This window comes from Cricetulus griseus, chromosome 2 (genome assembly GCF_003668045.3).
Source record: "Cricetulus griseus strain 17A/GY chromosome 2, alternate assembly CriGri-PICRH-1.0, whole genome shotgun sequence".
NCBI lineage: Eukaryota > Metazoa > Chordata > Mammalia > Rodentia > Cricetidae > Cricetulus > Cricetulus griseus.
The window spans coordinates 41,124,293-41,146,887 of NC_048595.1; the positions used below are offsets into that span (position 1 = coordinate 41,124,293).

Genomic DNA, 22,595 nt, shown 5'->3' on the forward strand with positions numbered 1-22,595 from the left:
TTTTAAAACAATTAATTTGGGCAAGTATCCTTATTTTTTTATATTATACCTATGAGCATATTTGTTATTACTTGGTTAGGAGCATTTATAAATTTTCATTTTACTTGACTGATAATGGAAACTAGTGGTATGGTGATAACTCTCACCTGGTAAGCTGACTGATAGGACTTCTGGGCCCATGGTTGTAGCAGTATAAATACATGTGTGTCTGTGTGCATGCATGCATGGGCACTCCTTATTTTTAAGACATGAAAGACTAGATGCAAGCTTTACTTTAAATTTTGTATCTTCACCTACTTAGAAGTGCCCTGGTCTAGGAATCAGAACCCTTGAATAAGGTCCTCAACTCTACCATTTACTAGCCCTATAATTTAGGCAAGTAACTCAGATTTTCTGATTGTTAGCTTCTCAAATTGTCTGGGTTTTGTTTTGTTTTATAAACTGGTGATCTTAATGGTTGCCTCATGTTATACTACATCCTTAAAGGAATAAAATAAAGTTATAAATGAAAGATTATTTTATAAATCAGAAAATGTTTCCAACAAGACAACTTTTGTATTAGTTTACTTTCTATTGCTGTGATAAATACCATGACCAAAAGCAGCTTGTGGGGATATTTATTTTAGCTTATGGGTTATAGACCATCATTGAAGGAATCCAGGACAGGAGCTCAAGGCAGGAACCTGGAGGCAGGAACTGAAGCAGAGACCATGGAGGAATGCTAGTTATTAGCTTGCTCACAGGGATACCTTCAGCTACCTTTGTTATATAGCCCAGACTCACATGACTAGGAATGCCATTGCCTTCAGAGGCCTGGGCCCTCATACATCAACTAGCATTCAAGAAAATACCACTATACATATGTCCACAGGCCAGTGTCATGGAGACAATTCTTCAGTTGAGATTCCTTCTTCCTAAGTATTGTGAAGTTGACAACTAAGATTAGCTGTCACATCTACATAATTTTATTTATGTGTTATTCATTGATTAAGAATTTAATCAGGGGGGCCTGAAGAGATGGCTCAGCAGTTAAGAGCACTTCTTGTCTTACAGAAGACCAGGTTCATTTCCCAGCACCCACACAATGGTTTACAATTACTCAGAAATCCAATTCCAAGGGATCTGATTTCCTCATCTAATCTTGGGACTGCCAGGCACACATGTAGTACTTTGACTTTCGTGTAGGCAAAACACTCATAGACATTAAAATAAGTGAATATAAGCAAATTAAAGAAAAGTAATTTAATCAAAGGCTAAACATGGTGATTTACACCTTTAATCCCAGCACTGAAATGGCAGAGGCAGGTGGATCTTTGTGAGTTCAAGGCCATTCTGGTCAACATAGCTCATTCCAGGCCAGCCAGAGCTACATAATGAGACTCTGTCTCAAAAAAACAAGGATAAAATAACAGCATTTAATCAAGGCCTACAAAGCATTTGAATCTGAAAATTCAGAAATGGCTAAGATATGATTATAGACTCTTAGGAATCTATTTAAGGAAAAAACAGAAATTATGATTATAGTAGCATGTTGTGTTGCAAACCCATGCTTATTGTTAAACTCTTTGGGAGCTCCAATGTGATCTTTATCTTGATCAAGAATGAAGGAGTTCCAGGATGGAACTCCAAAGACAAATCAGCAGAAGAGAGAAACAGGATTGCCTACAGAGAAAGCAGCATGAGTGTCTTTGTCTTGTCATTTCAAACAGGAAAACTTGATTAATGAGCCATCTAGGAGTGTCCCCAGAGTGTTTGGCCTTCCTACGGAGGGTCTTGGTTAGGAGGTTTAGGAGAATGATCTCATGGACTTCTTGAGCATAGGGGCTTGGAGAGACACTTGTTTTTCTGGATCATACAATCCAGTTGCTTCATAGGACCTGCTTGGGTCACTTTAGAAACTGCATCAAAAGACTTCTGGTCATCAGAAAACTAAGTCTGGCTCAGAAGTTGTCTGTAACCATACTAAATTCTGATGAGCCCAACATTTGAAATTTCATAGTGAGCCATTATAATTATATTTAAATTATTTTAGAATGATATCTCTTTTCCTAGAAATTTAAGCTGCCAAATTTAATCTGATCATTTCTCATTTCTGTAGTTTACCCCTGCCCGCTATTCAGTGTCCGATTTCGGAAGCCATTGTTTGGAGAGACTGGGCATACCATCATGAATCTTCTAGCAGTAAGTGGGAATTTTCTTTTTATATTTCTTGTGCTTGTGCAGGAGAAGGGAAAGATGTCATGATTTCATTGACAGCTGTTCCATTGCTGCTTTAGTCAAGTGACGCTCTATGCTGGAGGAGAAGAGAACATATAGATGCTTTTGAAAACAGTGGAGCAGGATTCTTGTATAAATAAAGACCTAGCATGTTGTCTTGTTTTCATTGTAAGAATGACATCTGCATCTCTGTATGGTTCACTGTTAGCCAAAAAGTGGTCCAAGGTTACGTTCAAATACATGCCAGTAAGGTTTCTTCTGCTCAGGGGTCTGTGTATGGACTAGATTTTACATTTTATTTTTTCCTATCTATCTGTTGACCTCTCTCATATCTGCTATATATGTGCAGGCTGATTATTTTGAACAAAATGTTGCTCAGTTAAAGTTACTGATACATATTTCACAGAATAAGATGAATCTCAGTTATTTAGAGTGTTTCCTATTCCACCTCCCAGAACTCCCTATTAAACTCTAACTAGTCTTCATGAGTGACTTGCCCCAACAAGCTGACAACCTGAGGCTAACACATCTATTAGCCCTCCGTGTGTGTGTGTGTGTGTGTGTGTGTGTGTGTGTGTGTGTGTGTGTGTGTGTGTGTGTACATTCACATGCCGTACATAGTATGTGTCCGAAGACAACCACTACTGTCTGTTTTTGCCTTTCACCCTTTTTGAAGGAGGGTCTCTTGATATTCACCATTGCGTATTGACTAGCTGGTCTTGAGTTTCCAGGATTTCTCTTGCCTTGTCTCCTGTCTCCATGTACAGGTATTGGGATTACAAATACTTGGCTATGAGTTAAACTTTTACATGGGTTTTTGGAATTCAAACTCGTCTTCATACTTTCAGAAGCAGTTTTTACCCACTGAGCCATGTGCCCAGCCCCATTGTCCCTAAGATTATTGCTCATTTCCCCCTGCTACTTGCGCTGAACTCAGGGCTAGGCAAATACTCTACTCCTGATTTACATCTACAACCCCAGCCCTATGAAATTTTTATTTTGAGACAGAGTGTCATTTAATTGTTCATGTTGGCTTCAAGCTTGTGATCCTATGGTGTTAGCCTTCAGAGTATCTGAGATTGCAGGCTTGAACCACCTTTTTGTTTTAAACTCTGTGTATGTCCTTATCTGTGTGTGCCTGTGTGTGTGTGTGTCCTGGTCCATTAATTAGGCTAGGCTATCTAGCAAGTGAGGCCCAAGGATCCTTGTCCTACCTGCCTAATATTGAGATTACAAGCAGGCTCCATCACACCTGGCTTTTTAAGTGGGTTTTGAGACCTGAACTCGGGTCTTTACAGTTGGGTAAGCACTTTATCAGCTGAGCCACTCTCTAGTGCTCTGGTTGCTACTGTTTGACAGTGCTCCAGAGCAAGTAAACTATTTCAGTTATCAAACATATTGTTTTCCATAGTATCTTTCCCTGGTTGAACAACCTAACAGGCATTTGGGACATAGCTGGCAAGGCAGTCACAGCCTCTGCTGGACTGATCTTACTTGAAGTTCAGTTGTTTTCATCAGTCACTCCTGAGTGTGTTAGATGTCTTTGGTCTAATTTTACAACACTGATTATTTTTATAAATGATTTACTAGGATTTTAATTGTCTTTCCTTGTTTTGTTGATTCATCTGTTTGTTTGAGAATTCCTATGTTTTGTGTAGCCCAGACTACCCTTAACTCTGTACTCTCCTGCCTTATCCTTCCTAGTGCTGGGTTTGCAAGCATGTACAAACTTGACAAGCTCTTAATTTCTTTTTAGATTTATTTAATTAAATCTTGTTTATGTATGTTTGTTTGTGTGAGTGTGGGTGCCTGAAGCGTTGGATTCCCCGGTAGCCAGAGTTGTGAGCCCCAGACATGGGTGCTGGGAAGTGAGCTTGGGTCCTCTGGAAGAGTAACACATACTCTTAACCACTGAGCCTTCTCTCCAGCCCCTCAATTGGTCTTTTTGAAGTGGATTTGGTGATGCCCTCCCCTTCATGATGAAGTTCTTTTTTAAGGGAAAAAGGATTTTTGTACATCATGGTGGGGAAGTCACAGCAGGAAGAACTTGAAGCAGTTGGCCACATGCCGTCTGCAGTCGGGAAGCAGACCTAATGAGTCCAGGACCCAACCATACACTGAGGCCTCCCACGTCAGTCCTTCCCACTTCAGTGAATGAGGTCTAGATAATCTGACAGATTTTCACTATGTTGAACTATAAACACTTTACACAATCACGGACTCTTCCTGCATTATTCTTATTAGCTCATCTCATCTTCTCTCACGTATACTTTCTCACCACCGAGTCTTCATAAAGAAGTCAGATCTGTCAAAACAGGCCAGAAACCTCCTCAGAATGAAAGTCAGAGGTCTTTGTGGTGTCAGTGTGGTGACTTAAATCTGTAATCTCAGCCCTGAAAATCCTGAGGCCAAAGAGTTTTGAAATCAAGGGTAGTAAGTTCTAAGTCAGTCTGGGCTATGTAATAAAACACTGTCTAAGAAAAAAATAAAAAGGAGAAAAAACATCAAACCCTGTGAGAAGCTATGACATTCAGCTATATATTCTGTCACTCTAGACTTGACTTATGCTCATTTTGCTTCAGGCATAATGGATAGTAAATACTCAGAGTAAAATGTTTGAGAAATACAAGACCAAATGAATATAGAAAATGTTAAGTGGCAATAAAGCAGAGTGATCATTGATTTAGTGTTACATGTAAGGAGTGTAGGAAACCATCTGTTTTACTGCCTGTGCCAAGTAGTGAATGAGAGCTAAGATCAGTGAGTAAGGGCTTCCATTGCACATCCTCTCTGTTTAAAGAAGCAAGCCCATTCAGTATCACCATTTTTACTTGTGCTACTTTTATTGCTGTAATTCAAATCCTACCATTTTTATCATGCTTTATTCTACTTTAATCTGCTTTGCCCAGGACTTCCGAAATTACCAGTATACTTTGCCGGTAGTTCAAGGTTTGGTGGTTGACATGGAAGTTCGGAAAACAAGCATCAAAATCCCCAGCAACAGATACAATGAGGTAAGACTTTACCACAAGGAACTTTTTTTATAATTGAAAATGTGAATGAAAGTAAAAGGTACATGATTACATGTAAATTTTATCTTCAATTGATAGTAAACTCAGTTTATATTAGTACTTGTCTTTGTTTATGTAAAATTTCCATTTACAAAAAGGTAGAGTGATAGATTTCAGATTTTTTATAGTAATTGGTGTGTCATTTTATTTTTCAATATTATGTTAGACTTTCATTTTCATTAAAAAGTATAAAGTTAGCTATAGCATATCTGTAAAACTTGGGGTGGGATTTTTTTTCTTTTTCCATCATATAGTAAATGCTTTGCTGTTCTTTTTTGTTTTCTTTTTATTGAAAATAAATTTCTTTTTTTATACAGTATGTTATTTTTTTTACTTTAGAATGTACAATATGTTTTGATTATGGTTTCCCCTCTTCCAGATCCCCCCTGACTCCCCACCCACTCAGATTCACACCCTTTCTCTCCCATTAGAATGCAAGCAGGAATCTAAAGAATAGTAATGAAGTAATATAAAATAGCATAAAATAAAATAAAAACAAGCAAACTGGAATAGGATGAAGCAACAAACTACCAGGAGAAAAAGTACAAGAAACACAGATGCAGAGACATACATATCCACACAGAGAAAAATCCCATAAAAACACAAAAACTGGAAATCATGATATATATGCAAAAGACCCATAAGGGGAAAAAAAAGAGTAAAAGTAATGCTGAACAAAGCATTATGAGACATGGAACCTCCAAAAATGCCATTGAGTTTGTTTTGTGCTGCCCTCTGCTGCTGGTGGTTTATTTACCCAGTGAGACTACATCGAAGAAAAGTACTTTTCCCTTTGCCAGCAGTTATCAGGTGGAGATAGCTTCTAGATTAGGAAAGGGTGTGTGTGTGTGTCTACTTCCTCTCTCAGGGCTCGAACCCCATCTGGCTTAGATCCTTGCAGAGATTGTACATGCTGCTATAGTCTCTGGGTTCATATGTATATCCATCCTGCTGTGCTTAGAAGGCCTTGTTTCCCCGGTGTTCTCCATTTTCATTTCCTCTTCCATAGGATTCCCTGAGCTCTGAGGGGAGGAATTTGATGGCGACATTCCATTTAGGACTGAGTGTTCCAAGATCTCTCACTCTCTGCACTTTGTTGCATTGTGGGTCTCTGTTTTTGTTCCCGTCTGCTGCACTCTGATGATTGTTGAGCAATGCACTGGTCTATGAGTATAGCAAAACATCATTGGGAGTCATTTTATTGCTAAATTCTTTTAGCATAACAGTAGTGTTTGGATTTCCCCTAAGCCCCTGGCCTATCTAGCCTCAGGTTCTTGACTGCATGGGTTCCATTTCATGGAGTGGGCCTTAAATCCAGTCAGATATTGGTTGATTACTGCCACAAATGATGTGCCATTATTGAACCAGTGTATCTTTCATGCAAGTCACCATTGTAGATCACAGAGCTTATAGCTAGGTTGATGTTTACCTTTCTCCTTTGGTGTCATGCAGACTACCTTCTTAGGATCTTGAATACTAGTCAGTAGGGGTGAAGGCTCTAGGTAGACACCAGCTCAACTTCTCTATGTTTATCAAATTGTTTAGATACTGTCTTCAGCAGTAGGACCTTACCATCAATTTATAGTGAGCAACCAATAGCCTTGGCAGTAAGCTGAGTTGTTTGGGAGTGTCCCTAGGTCCCCTTTGGCCAACAACTTGATTAGCTATAACCTATTCCTGGAACTAAAAGTTTATTTGATGATGAGAGATGTCTAGTTGGGCGTATACAGCCAAGACCACCTTTTTTTTTTTTTCCTGTGTGTTGGTGAATCCAGATTCAGGTCCTCATGCTTGCATGGCAAGTCATTTATCACTGAGCCATCTCTTTGCCTGCACATAGTCTTTCTTATCCTCATGTCCTTGATCTGCTTTTACATCAAGCTTTTCTATAAACTGCTACCTTATTGACATACACTTAACCTTACTCTTCACTTGCCTAACCCTACTTACTTTTCAAGTGTCAGTTTAAGGATATTTTCTCTAATTGATTTTAATTTCTATGGGGGGTGGTTGCCCCTGCAAACACTGCAGCCAACAGAGGAATGATCCATAAGAGTCAAGAAGGAAATGCAATTCATCACAACTTAGCTGGTGCTGGTTCAAACTTCTAGAGTCTGACCCTGAGTAGTTTATTGTGAGCATATTTTTTTAGGTTCAAAGCTGCTTGGACAATGACTAGGATTCTTCATCTGCTAGCTCAGTCTTAATTATCATAAATCTATATATTTTATAAGACTTATCAGATGCCTTATTGGCGTCCCTCCTTGCCAATGGTAAGCATATTTTTTATTAAGATTTATTATGTATACAGTGTTTTTCCCGAATGTATGCCTGCATACCAGAAGAGGACACAGAATCTCATTATAGATGGTTATAAGCCACCATATAGTTGCTGGGAATTAAACTCAGGACCTCTGGAAGAACAGCCTGGGCTCTTAACCACTGAGCCGTCTCTCTAGCCCTATTGTAAGCATATTTAAGTACAGTACACTTTGGAAAAAGGTTTACCCCTTTGAGACATAGTCTCACTATGTAAGCCCCAGCTGCTTAGAACTTGCTGTATAGACCAGTCTGCCCTGAGACTCACAAAGATCCGATTTCCTCTGCATGTACTGTGATTAAAGACATGCACTACCATCAAAGCACATTTCTGTTCATATTATTGATAATCATTCATAGTAGGTATCCAAAAATATGTTGAATAAAACATGAAACTGGGCGCTAGGCGGTGGTAGGTCCCTACTGTAAAACTAGCATTTGGGAAGCAGAGGCAGGTGGTTCTTTGAGTTTGAGGCCAGCCTGGTCTACCAAATGAGTTCCAGAACAGCCAGAGCTATTACACCGAGAAACCCTGTCTCTCCAAAAACAAACAAACAAACAAACAAAAAAAACCATGAAACTGGGGTCAGACAGCTTGAGTCCAATCCCTGGAACCTACATGTCTAAAAAACAAAAACAAAAAAACATGGCTGTGAAATATTTATCTAATTTTTTTTTTTTTTAAGACAGGGTTTCTCTGTGGCTTTGGAGCCTGTTTTGGAACTAGCTCTTGTAGACCAGGCTGGTCTCAAACTCACAGAGATCCACCTGCCTCTGCCTCCTGAGTGCTGGGATTAAAGATATGTACCACCACTGCCTGGCTATCGAATCATTCTTTATTAATAAAAAATCGGGAGTCATGGGCTGGAGAGATGGCTCAGAGGTTAAGAGCACTGACTTCTTTTCCAGAGGTCCTGAGTTCAATTCCCAGTAACCACATGGTGGCTTACAACCATCTATAATGAGATTTTGTGTCCTCTTCTGGCCTGCAGGCATACATGCAGGTAGGACACTGTATACATAATAAATAAATCTTTAAAAACAATAATCAGGGGGCTGGAGAGATGGCTCAGAGGTTAAGAGCACTGACTGCTCTTCCAGAGATCCTGAGTTCAATTCCCAGCAACCACATGGTGGCTCACAACCATCTGTTATGAGATCTGGTGCCCTCTTCTGGTGTGCAGATATACATGGAAGCAGAATGTTGTATACATAATAAATAAATAAAATCTTTAAAAAAAAATAATCAGGAGTCAGATATCAGGTAAGATCCTGAAAGATCAGAGAAGCAGGTGAGCAGCCACCAGTGACTTTCTACCTCTTCAGTTCCTTCCTCCAAAAGGGCTGAAATCCTCTCAGCCCCACCTTCCTACTTCCTGTCTCCTGTCTGTCCGCAGTCCTCCAAACCTCTATGGTTAAATTTGTTCAGTTAGTGGCTAGCTCCACCCTCTGACTCAAAGCAAGCTTTATTTTCAGAATGAAATCACATTACCATACAACATGGCTGGGAATGGTGGCAAATATTTTTAATCCTAGCACTCCAGAGGTGGAGGCAAGTGAATCTTTGAGTTTGAGGCAAGCCTGGCCTACATAGATAGTTCCAGGCTATCCAGGACTAACTACATAGTGAGGCCTTGTAACAAAAACAGAACATGGAACTATCTGTTTTCTTATTTTATACTGGTTTGAGTACCCAACAAAAACAGTACTTTGCATATAGAAAATGTTTATAAATTATCACTAGATAGATAAATAAATAAATGACAGATATTATGGGTAATGAATGGTGCTTTTACACATTCAAAGAAACTGAAATAGATGAGGGGTAGAATAGAATGATGATTCAAGCTTGTAATCCCAGCACTCAGGAAGTGTGGACAGGGGTGTCAGGAGTTCATGGCCATCCTCTATTATATGCTACATGAAAACTGAAGTGGGCTGTCTCCCAGAAGAAGACCCTAAGCTGCATAGTGAAGAGGAGACTAAATAGAGGCTTGCCGAAGGCCTTCGAAAACCAGCTGCAGAAACTTCAAATTTAATGTATATGTGAGCATAAGTGAGCCATAGCATGCATTGGAGGTCAACGTTCAGAAGTCAGTTCTTCTATTTGCCTTGGGTGCCAGGGAAGAAATGTAGGTCATCAGGCTGTGTGTCAAGCCCTTTTACCCTTGGATATGTTTAGATATCAGACAGTTTAGGAAAACATATGAGTGCTTAATAAAAGGAGTATTGAGTATGAGGAAATTGGGACACAGAGAACTTGTTTTTATATCTAGCAAGTAGTTGAGCTACAGCCAAACCCAAGCAGATCTTGGACGTTTGTTAAGATCAGAAAAATGAGGTCAGAGAGATGGCTTGTGGTTAAGAGCACTGCTGCTCTTGCATTGGACACCCATATCAGAGACCTATAACCTGAAATGCAGTTTTCTGAATTGCAGGAAGACAAAGATTCACATCAGACAGCTGCAGGAACTGTCCTGCCTTACAGGCATCAACAGCTAGAAATCCAAAGTTGTCTAGCTGTAATGTTATTATTCTCTATACCCATATAGTTTATCAACTTTTATTTGTGGTCATGGTAGTGTAACAGAAATCAGTTGTTAATTAGTTGACCTTATTTGGAGGTAAGGTCTATTCTACAATAGCAAAGTTCAAATGAAATAATTAGGGAAGCCATATTGCCACACGATAACATCATGAAGAGAAAATATAGCTACAGATGCATAAGGAGGGAAGATGATAAAGATGTAAAGGGTGAAAATAGCTGTTTTTTGTTTGTTTGTTTGTGTTTTTGAGGAACAGATCTTTCTGACGGCCCTTGTGAAACCATCTCTGATGACTTTAGTACTGGACCTCTAATTTCCAGGACTATGGGATAATCCACTTCAGCAGCAGCAGACAGGGAGCATGAAGGGAAGCTCATAATCACCCCCAATTTACTGCCTGTTCTTCCAGGCCATAAGATAAACAGGCAGAACCTAAGCAGACATTACATTTCCCCAAATTGAGGAGATAGAGTCAAGGATACAGGGAAACCATATTTTCAGGCAAGATTACCAGAAATGAAAGAGCTCAGGAGATCTTCCAAGGAGTTTGTGTTGAATGTGTGCACATGAAGAAAACACTGGAAAATAACAGGTAGAGCAGTTCTCATGGGCCCGGAAATATTTTTCTTACCAACCATGTTGTACATAAAATAATGTTGCTAAGCCATCTTAACAAGCTGAAGAGAACTTCAAAAGATGAAAGAATGTCAGTAAGATAGGTTATTGGTTAAACCTTGCTGCCAAACCTGATGACCTGAGTTCAGTCCTTAGGATCCATATGATAGGAACAGAAACCAACTGGCAAGTTGTCCTCTGACCTCCACATGTGTCATGGCACACTGGAGTGCATGTACATATACAAAATGAATAAGTATTTTTAAAATAAAAGAATGGACCTGGCTGGGCGGTGGTGGCACACACCTTTAGTCCCAGCACTCAGGAGGCTGAGGCAAGCGGATCTCTATGAGTTCGAGATCAGCCTGGTCTACAAGAGCTAGTTCCAGGACAGCCTCCAAAGCCACAGAGAAACCCTGTCTCAAAAAAGAAAAAGAATGGACCTGTTAAGAGAAATTTGCCTCATTTTTTAAAAGTCAAGTTTCAGAAGAAAAAAATAGGAAATTCTAGGGTGAGATGGCAGATAAGAAACTTCTACCATGGAATATGATGAATAAGATTCAGAAGTATAAAATGTTAACTAGTGCAGAGAATATTGTGAATGTCAGAAATCACAAAGGGTGTAGGACAATGAAAAGTGTGGGAAAACAAAGGGTAACACAGTAAGAAGAAGCAGCCCCCAGTGTGGGGAGGGAGCAGAAGCTTCATTTAGAAGATAAGCAGGTAACCTTGGTGGGAAGAGGCAGGCAGTCCTTATAGGACAAGCCTATAGTTCTTGTAAGCCTTGACTTTAGTTGGATGTGCTCATGAGCTAGTGACTCCTACAGTGCAGTAGATCAGCAATAGAGAGGAGTTCCATTCTGTCACTTACTATGTTTCAAGTGGCTGTAGCCAGATACTATATTAAAAGAACATTATTATTAAAGACAGAGAGCAATAGCAAGGGACAAAAATGACAAGTTAGGAAGCCTGGGCTCAACCTCCCACAGCCCCAAGGGGGAGACTGCTGCAGGAGGCAGTAATGGAGCCCAGGGGCCAACACACCAAAAGGTTAAGGAGACTTGACTCAAGCAATGAGGGGTACCATGGGTTGTAGCTTCATGTGTAGTGCCTGGTAGCTAGGTTCTTTGCCTGAAGATAACTGCAGAGTCTGCTGATACTGAGCTTTAGGTCAATCAACCTTTCTGCCAAGAAGCTCACTGCCACAGAGACTGAGAATTTTGAAGGCAATGGATATTTGATTGACATTTATATCCTCATCCCCACCAACAGGTGTTTAACTCAAGTACATTTTCAAAGTCTAGAGACTGATCTGCCTATATAATTTCAGTGTTGTGTTTACATTTCCTGCTGCCAATACACTAATGAGACATCCTCTAGCTAGAACATTAGTTACCACATGCCATACAAACTGGGAACTCCTGGAGCATGGGACTACCTGCCTACCTCATAGACTGCAAAGCTAAGTGTGACCAGCAGAGGCTTCTAGTATACAAAGAAAGGAAGATACTAAAGGAAAGATAGCTCTGTCCAATATCTGATCCTTGACTGATTAGCACCAGTGCAAATGGTATAGGTAAAACAAGAGTATTCAAGTTCCGTTGAAAATAGCCCTCCACGACTCTCACCCGGGAGACTCCAGTATTGGAGGGCCCAAAAAGAATCTACGCCAACATTTCATTCTTCTTTTCCTCATGCTCCCTTCATTTAAATATTCATTGTCCCGCGCCCGCTCTGTATTCCTCGCCAGCAAGAAATACACGCAGGGCACTCGGATCCTTCTGCAGACAAGCTTTAATGCATTTTACCAGAGTGGAGACTGAGCCAGAGACATTGAACCAAGAAAACCATCCCTATATAAAGGCTGGCCAGCCGCCTGGGACGTGTTATCCTATGAATGGCTTCAGCTCCTCAGGCAAAAATGAGCCACGGGATAGGCAGAGATCAAAGGAATGGAGATTACCCAGCGCCAGTGAAGTAATTCACATCTTGGTGTCTTTAGGCACCATTATAATGCAGGAACCGGCTTCCTACATATCCCCCTTTTTTTATTAATTAATGAAAAGGCTTTATATATTTTTATAAGCAAATAGGTCACCCAAATGTTGAGGGATAGAGGTAGAGGTTGTACCTTCCCAATCAAATATTAAGACTGTGTACAAGAGTCGCCATCAGGCTGTTAGCTTGACCCGAAGCGCTCTCGACCTGTCCTCTGCCGTTTTTCTGGGAAAGGGAGACTAGGGCAGGCAACCCTTATGCAGGACAACATGCCTCCCAGAGAAGCCTGCATATTGGGCAACTCTCTGTGCGATGCCTTGCTCGACATCCCTCATGGGCTGCTCAAGCCAGGCACTCTACCCTGTGCAATGAGCCTAGGCTCCGGGTGTGCAAGAGCTGTCTGGCCAGCGGCCTATTGCTTAAGCATAGTTAGCCAAATATCAGTGGAAGCCCCTTGTTCCAAAGCTACAAGCGCTTGGGCGATAACCACCTTGTCTCTCTTAGTTTGAGCCCTGAGCCTACAGACCAGCCAGAGAAGCAACATCAATCCGCAGCAAACGGCTGCACCAAACAATCCCACCCCACCCATTCCTTAAAATAGGAGACAGCTGAAGCAATCCATGATGACAGTCCCTCCGTCAAGGACAGGAGTTAATCTGGATAATAGCGGCTCTCAACTCCCGGGGAGAGGGTGGAGTTCCGACTTTTGAAGGTCCGAAGAGGCTCTTCAGGTTGAGTCTTTCTGGGATCCACAGGGGATTCTCTTTATCCTGTGGAAAAACACATATCGCTCCCCTGGATCTTATGAGAATAGGATCCGGGCCTCTCCAAAGACCAGTTAAGACATCTTTTCATTTTACCATCTCCTTAGACCTTTCAGGTTCTGAGGTATGACGCTTGGCCGCTGTATGGCCCTTAGCGTCGGTGTTTAGAAAATTAAGGGTAAAGAGTGCCATGGATATTGCAACTCTTGGCACCGAGGGTAAGGATGCTCCCATTCCCTCCTTTTGTTTGATTAAATAAGACTTAAGTGTGCGATGGGCACGTTCCACAATGCCTTGTCCTTGAGGGTTATAAGGTAAGCCAGTCAGATCTGTCTACAGAAGTGCTGGAACTTTTGAGAGGTATAAGCCGGCCCATTATCTGTTTTTAAGAAGCACACAGGTGGCTAGGTAAAGTCTTATTTCTGTAATACAGCTGAACTTCCTTAAACAGTAGCTTAACTTCTTTCTGAGGCAGGGTTTTTTTTTTTTTGTGACTTTGGAGCCTGTCCTGGAATTCGATCTGTCGGACCAGGCAGGCCTTGAACTCATAAAGATCTATCTGCCTCTTACTCACGAGTGCTGGGATTAAAGGCGTATGCCGCCAACGCCCAAAACTTAAAGGCGTGTGTCACCAACACCCTGAGCTTAAAGGTGTGTGCTACCAACATAATAGATTAGCATCTTTTACAAAAACAAGAACTTTACATTGTCAAGCTTTGCTTAAAAATTCTAAATTGAAGCTCTTTAAGTATAAACATTAATAAAATCAAACATTTGAAAACTGGTTTTAAAAAGAAATTTAAATTCCCTTAAGGTCTTTCTTTAATATATAGAAGCTTTAACATTTTAAATCTTAACTGAAAAACTTGTTTCTAAGATGGTACCTCTAATTTCCATGCGGTAACCTTTAGTTAAGATGGCGGTCTAAGTATCCTTTTTTTAACTTTAGCAAAATGGCTACCGTCAGTCATGTGACCAGCTACAAAATGGCCGTACCAGGAAATAGAACATTTTAAAACAAGCATACATAAATTACTTGAGCATCTTTAGGATATGAGGCTTTTCCCAGGCACCCCAGGCCTCTAAGAAGTTTTGAATAACATGTGCGGCCTTTTCCCCTGTCAAAGACTGGGAAAGCCATCTGCAATTTTCTCCGCTCCTCTAATGGTAAAAAGGAGTCGGTACCAAATAATGGGGGTGCTGATGGAAGTACACCCGCTGGATTAACAGGTCTCTTAAATTTACCGGGGTGTGACCGGTTATCCCCTATTTTCTCTCCCCCCTTTTTTGTTTCTTTTTCATCTAGCTGAGCTGTTTCCCTAGTATTTAAGACTTCATCTCCTGAGCTTTCAGAGTCATCAGAGCTATCAAGATTTAAAGCTTTAAACTTATTTATAGAGTCATCTAACAAATTATTCACTCCCTTGTCATTAGACATTCCAGGAGGTCCTTTTTTCTTATTTGTTGTTTTTTCTGTTAACAAATTATTCACTCCCTTGTCACTAGACATCCCGGGAGGTCCTTTTTTCTTATATTTTATTGTTAGGCGCGCCCCATCTCTCACCACATTCGGTTTCTGATATGTAATTCTGGACTTCTTTAAGATTGCTACAACAGTGAGAAAAGTCAAAATAGCTCCTAGTAAAAGCATAGAAGCCTCTATATTAACCTCCCACAATAGCAACATTCCCAAGCCAAAGTCCAGAAAAATCATACCTCTCCGAATTTACCACCCTGCAGTTCTGAATCCGCCTCGTTAGAGGGGTCTCCGCGGTGCTGGAGATGTTCACATGTTCCCGGGTTTCGGCACCATATGTCCCGCGCCCGCTCTGTATTCCTCGCCAGCAAGAAATACACGCAGGGCACTCGGATCCTTCTGCAGACAAGCTTTAATGCATTTTACCAGAGTGGAGACTGAGCAGAGACATTGAACCAAGAAAACCATCCCTATATAAAGGCTGGCCAGCCGCCTGGGACATGTTATCCTATGAATGGCTTCAGCTCCTCAGGCAAAAATGAGCCACGGGATAGGCAGAGATCAAAGGAATGGAGATTACCCAGCGCCAGTGAAGTAATTCACATCTTGGTGTCTTTAGGCACCATTATAATGCAGGAACCGGCTTCCTACAATTCATTATTAGTATTTTGACATTTTCTAAAGCTTCCATATATGTATATATTTGTTTTGTTTTTTCAAGACAGGGTTTCTCTGTGTAACAGCCCTGGCTGTCCTGGAATTCAGTCTGTAGACCAGGCAGGCCACGAACTCAGACACCCTCCTGCTTCTACCTCCTAAGTGCTGAGATTAAAGGCATGTGCCGCCACCACCTGGCCATGTCTTTATTTTTTTAAATCCCCCTTATAGTTATGTAATCTTATTTATACATCATTGTTATTGTTGAGTAAGCAGGCACTTTTTTCTCCATTCTTATTTGTATTCTCCCTTCCTTTTAATTGACCTTGCTTCTTTCTTTTTCTCCTTGCCTTACTTCCCTTATCCATTCACTTACGATTACTACATTTACCCCCAAATAATTTTTTAGCTGCCAGAGCATTCTACATTATTTTTTCAGTTTCTATTCTGTGGTCATTGACAGTGTATTAGTTAGTGTTGATCTATGTTAAGTGTATTTTGATACTTGTTTGGTCCAGTGTTGTTGCTGCTATGACAGTTTGTAGTTTTGTTTTTTTTTCTCTCTCTCTCTCTCTTTCTCTCTCTCTCTCTTGGGTGGAACTGGAGATTTAGCCCCCAGAAGTAGGACACTACTAAAAAGATCTCCAAATAAGACCACAAGAGATGGCCTGTCAGCCAGCATATAGATCACAACACAGAAACAAAAAGCAAAGCAATGTGGTACCTCTGAGAAATCACAACTTACCAGTCTCTGAATCCTACTGAAGTGGTTGAAATGCTGAACAAGATAGATAGATGGATGGATGGATGGATGGATGGATGGATGGATAGATGGATGGATGGATAGATGGATGGATGGATGATGGATGGATGGATGGATGGATGGATGGAAAGCCTACTTATAAAAAATAACAAGTGACTTCAAAGAAGAAACAAACAGCAAGGAAGAAAGGAAATTTATAAATCGTAGCTATGAAAGCAAAACAGGAAAAAAGCTAGAAACATTTATTAGAAATTAGGTAAGGATATCGTTACTTGCTGGTTTAAAAGAAAATAGCCCCCAAAGGGAGTGGCACTGTTAGGAGGTGTGGCCTTGTTGGAGTGGGTGTATGGTCTTGTTGGAGGAAATGTGTTACTGTGGAGATGGGCTTTGAGGCCTCATATATGCTCAAGATACTCCAGGTGTCTCAGACCACTTCCTGTTACCTTCAAGTCAAGTTATAAGAGTTGCCATGGTCATGGTGTCACTTCACAGCAATAGAAACCCTAAGACAAGTTACAAGTACAAAAACTCCAGAAAAGTTGGAAATGAAAACTTTAATTAATCACATATTAAAAAAAAAACAGAAAGAAATCCTAATTGGGAACTGGAGATACCTCAATGGGAGAGAACATTGGCTGCCCTTCCACAGGACCCAAGTTCACATCCTAGTACCCTCATCAGTGACTCACAGCTACCTGGAACTCCAGCTTCAGTACCTCCCACACCCTTCCATGACCTCTATGGAAACATGCGCACAGTGGCATACACACATACACAAAAATAAATATTAAAAAGAGGAGCTGGAAAGATGGCTCAGAAGGTAAGACAGCATACCACTCTCGCAGAGGACCCAGGAATGGTTCCCAGCACTCACTCAGCACTCATATAGTTCACGGACATCCATAACTACAGTTTTAGGGAATCCACACCCTCTTCTGACCTCCCTCAGCACCTGACACAAATGTGGTGGACAGACATAAATGTAGAAAAACACGAATGTACATAAAATAAAGAAGTAAATCTTTGAACTGGAAAGAAAGCATTACCAATAGAATACATCCAGCAAAAGACAGAATATTGAGATGGAAGACAAGGTTGAGGAAATTCAGGCATCAAAACAAAAAATAATAAACATTAAAAACAACATGAGCATGATCACAACATCCAGGAACTCTGGAACATGATCGAGAAACCAGACTTAAGAATCCATGGAGTAGAAGAACAAACTAAGATAAAAAAATAAACAAAACAAAACCAAAAAACCAAAACCAAACCAAAACAAAACAAAACAAAACAAAAAACTAAAGGCAAAGAAATTAGATCAAAAAATTCCCAGATCTAGGGAAAGAAAGGGATATCCAAGCACAAGAGGCATTGAGAATCCCAGACAAACATAACCAAAGAACTTCTCCCTAACATAGTCAGGATGTCAAAACAAAGAACAGTGAAAGCTGCAAGAGAAACATGCCATTCACAATGACAAACACATCAGAATAACATCAGACCTCTGGCAGAAAACCCTAAAAGCCAGAAAAAAAGATGCAATAATGCATTCAGTCTTTGAAAGGAAATGATTATATACCAAATTGCTGCAGCCAACAAACCTATGTGGGGAAGTTGTTTTGTTTTGTTGGAAACAGATATAAATAACCCAGGCCGGCCTTAAACTTACACAGCGACCCTGTGTTAGCCTCATGAATGGAGGATTGCAGGTATGAATCCCATGATCAGATCAAAGTTATCTTTTAAAAATCTACAGAGAAAGACATGATAAAACAAATACAAACAAAAAGTTCATGACCACCACTTCAGCTCTGTAAAAAACGGTCATGGTAGTTAGCTTTTCTTCTCACTGTGACCAAATACAGACAAGGGAGGGGATGTTTGTTTTGGATCACAGTTTCAGAGAATACAGGTTATGATAGCAGGGAAGGCAAGGAGACTGAAGTGACTTGGCCAATGGAGATGGGATCCTATGCAGCAGCTCTAAAGCAGCTTGTTCACATCTTAGAGAGTAAGCAGAGGGGACGGGCCTGGGTTTGTCTCCTATCACTGTGTAAAACTGAGGTGTGGTGATACATTCCTATGACTCCAGCCTTTGGGAGGGGTGGCAGGAGAATCAGAAGTTCAAGACCAGCCAGGTAATAGTGGTAAACACTTTTAATCCCAGCACTCGAGAGGCAGAGGCAGGCAGATCTCTGAGTGTTCCAGGACAGACTAGTCTACAGAGTTAGTTCCAGGACAGCCAGGGCTACACAGAGAAACCCTGTCTCAAAAACCAAAACAAAAAAGTTTAAGACCATCCTGGACTACATGAGATCCTGACTCAGAAGAAAAGGTGACATACTCGGGGTAAAGTTGACAAATGATTGCATGGCCTAACACCTAAAAACTAGAAAGACTGCTAAGAAAAAGATGACTGACTCCACAGATGAAAAAGACTTAATGCTGGTAAGTCTCCCTGGGTTGAATTATGGTTTTAACACAATCCCATTCAAAATATCAACAGGTTTTTGTTTCTGTTTCTTGGTTTGCTTCTTGTTTGTTTGCTTGTTTATTTAGAAATTGAGATTCTAAAAGTACAGTCAAACAAACAAAAAAGAACCAGAATAGCCAAAGGAACTTTGAGAGGGAGCATAATCCAAGGGCTGACAACAACCTGATGCTTCAACTTTTTTTGACAGGGTTTTGCTATGGAACCCTGGCTGGCCTGGAACTTGGCTGTGTAGACCACAGAGGCCTCAGATTTACAGCAACACTGTGTCTCTGCATCATGAATGCTGGGTTACAGGTGTATGCCACACACTCAGCTGCTGTCATTGCTTTAAGCAAATATATGAAGAGACTGCTGAAACAGAATAGAGAACCAAAAACAGATCCTCACATAGTTGATATTCCATAAAGGTGCCAGACAATTCGTTAGGACAGAGTCATCTTTTGAACAAAACTGGTAATTTTATAGTTAAGCATTCAATTTTTTAAAAATGGCTACAACCTTTTACCTCAATACCATGTACAAAAATGAGCTTAAAATGGTCCATAGACGGCCAGGCGGTGGTGGCGCACTCCTTTAATCCCAGCACTTGGGAGGCAGAGGCAGGTAGATCTCTGTGAGTTCGGAGACCAGCCTGGTCTACAAGAGCTAGTTCCAGGACAGCCTCTAAAGCCACAGAGAAGCCCTGTCTCGAAAAACCAAAAAAAAAAGTGGTCCATAGACTTTAAAAGATTAAGCCAAAGCTTAAATTAAAAAATCTTTGTAAGGAGTATTCGAAAACGGGAAATTGATCAGCTGGTTGTGGTGGCTCATGACTGTAATCCCAGCACTTAGGAGTCTGAGGCAGGAGGACTTTGAGACCAGTCTGAACTACAGATTAAGTAAGGTTCAGGCCAGTCTGAGCTAAAGAATGAGACCCTACCCCTTACCCATCAACCTCTGAGGCAGGTGGGTAAGCTGTCTCTGCCCCCCACCAGCTCCAACACTTGGGAGAGCATGCCCTGCACCTCTCCAGGGCAGCACAGTAGAGCCAGTCCTGTTGGCACAGGTGTAGTGAGCCAGGTCCAAAGTAGTAAGAAAGGAAGAGCTGTTCTCACTACTCAGCTGTCATGTGGCGGTATGGAAGGGGAAAGAGATACCCTCCTTTACCCCTTGTCCCTTACCACCTACAACAGATGAGAGTTGGCTCCCCGCCTTACCAGCTGCAGCACTCAGGAAAGCCCTGCCCCTCACCTAAGCAGCACAGCATAGCTGCCCAGTGGTTGTAAGTCAGGGTGATCTGTTTGGATGTGAGCCAAGGGAGAGCTGCCCTCATTACTCACCAACATGTGATGGCATGGGCACAGGAAAATTGTCCTCCTCCCAACCCTGCCCTTGCCTGTACCTCACCTGGGCAACAGTTAGAGCTAGCCTTGATGGTATAAGGGCAGGAGAGCAGACCCTGAGGGCATTAAAGCAGGAGAACTGGCTCACCTCTCCCTCAATGCTGCCAGAGGTGTATTAGCCCAGGCACTGCTGGAGAGCTCATCCTGGTGTTGAGGACAGGAGAATTGGCTGCTGGACCAACCCTGCAGCTGCTCAGGCCCAGAACCAGGGTTATGACTTGGCCTGCCCCAACATCCACCTGGTCTATGATCTGCTGGAGCACATGAAGGGATCTGACCCACAGATGGAAAGCTACAGGATCTCCACAACACAGGGCAACAACAGGATACCCGAGAAGAGTCCTAGGGAGGGCCCAGCATCTGTAGTGTAGTAGAAGTCAGAGGCCTCGAACCAGACAGTGACTCTTTGCAATGAACACTTGCAAGTAATGGTCTATGGACAAAGGGGTTTTCTGTGTGACTGTCACACTGCAGCTTCCATGATAGAATTTTTAACTTTTCCTTTGAATTTTGTTTTATTTGGGGATGGTATGAAGGCATGGAGGGCAAATGCAAAGGGACCCCCACCCCCAGGAAATCAATGGGATTGAGGTACATGATGTAAAAGACACATAGAATAAATACAAAGAAAGAAAAAAGAAGAATGAGACCCTGTCTCAAAAAAGAAAAGGCAAGCTGGGATCAAAGTTTCCATAACTTTTGCTCAAAAGTAAAGTGAGGAAAACAGAAATTTGTATTTTTTGTGGCTGTGGTATAATGAATCAGATACTTATATAGTCCCCCATCTTGAGTAATTTAGACTGAACAAGTTAGGCTGAATGGCCTCTTGAGATTCTTTCCCACTCTGATTTTAAACAAGAATTTTGGGTTATTTCAGTTTAGAAGTATACATATTCTTCAGGGAAGTATAAAATTACAAAATCATAATTTCAAAAGTTCTTTGTATCACTAATGAGAGCACATGGCTCTGAAATATGAGAAATGTTTTGTTTTCTGGTCTTCAAGGAATACATTCCTTTCGGGGAAGGAGGAGTTGATAGTTCTGTTTTGGAAAAAAAAATGAAATGAGTTGGTCCAAGGTATTCTAGAGAATAGTGCAGATGAAGGCAGGTGTAGTTTGCTGATGATTGACAAGGTCATTCCTTGTTTATATCAAAATGTTAGTGTAACCTTAAGCATTGTACTAATAAGGGTTCTCTTAAGAACAGAACTGAGATTGTGTGTGTGTGTGTAAAGGAAATTTACTAGATTGGCTTCCATGATGGGGTGGGCAGCTAGCCTCACAATGACTACCTATATGCTAGAGTGGCTGAGAACCCAGTAGCGTCTTGGTCTATGGAGCTGGATGCCTTAGTCCCAGTGTGACACTGGAAGGTCTGAAAGATTCCTAGAGTTGCTGGTCTTCAGTCCAGATTTGAAAGGCAAGGAAACTAATAGGATGGCAGCCACGGGGTGACAGGACAAACATACTCACCAGCGTGAAAAAGAAGGCAGGCACGATTGATTTCTCCTGTACTCTGCATTTTATTTATTTATTACTATTATCATTATTCCAGTTCCCAGAACTGAAGAGGAGAAATAGGTATGGAGTTCTACCAATAACCAAGAAGCTATCTGCAATTGGAACCCTCTGGCAAGGAGAAAATCAGTTTTGTCCAGTGCAGTCTCACTGGGCATATCATCCACACTTCAAGGCAGGCCCCATGCCTAGGAGTAGTTAACCAACACAAAATGAACTCCATGGTATTTTTACAGACTTTTTGTTTCTTTTTACTGTGTTCCGCATTTTTTGTCTTACTTATTTGCTTACTTACTTTTATTTTCATTTTTGAGGGGTGTTGTTTATCTTTGCTTCTTTGTTTTTTTTAAGAGGAAAAAAAACAAAATTGAGTAGGTAGGGAGATGGGGAGAATCTGGGGAAAGTTAGGAGAAAGGAAGGAAAAACATGAGCAAAGCATATTGAATGAAAAAAAGTCAACTAAAACAAAAAATGAAAAGGGGTCGGACATTGGTGGCGTACTCCTTTAGTCCCGGTACTCGGGAGGCAGAAGCAGGTAGATCTCTGTGAGTTCAAGGCCAGCCTGGTCTACAGAGCAAGTTCCAGGACAACCTCCAAAGCAATACAGAGAAACCCTGTCTCAAAAAAAAAAAAAAAAAAAAAAAAAGTGAAAAGGGAATCAAAACAAAAAAGGATTCCCTAAGAATGCGCCCCTGTACTCTACTTCTAGTGTCTGCCACAAGGAACTCCCTATTTATGCATGCCGGTCAAGAGGAATAGCCAGTGGTTCT

The 22,595-nt window shown here is 41.2% G+C and overlaps 1 protein-coding gene across 1 annotated transcript in view; it reads left to right on the forward strand.

Moving 5' to 3' along the window:
• The window catches only part of Zfyve9 (zinc finger FYVE-type containing 9), a 171,782-nt gene that overhangs the window by 105,750 nt on the left and 43,437 nt on the right, over window positions 1-22,595 (forward strand). The window contains exons 11-12 of the mRNA XM_027402426.2: window positions 2,099-2,181; window positions 5,127-5,231. Coding sequence (XP_027258227.1) covers window positions 2,099-2,181; window positions 5,127-5,231 — 188 coding nt within the window. The remainder of the gene's footprint in view (window positions 1-2,098; window positions 2,182-5,126; window positions 5,232-22,595) is intronic.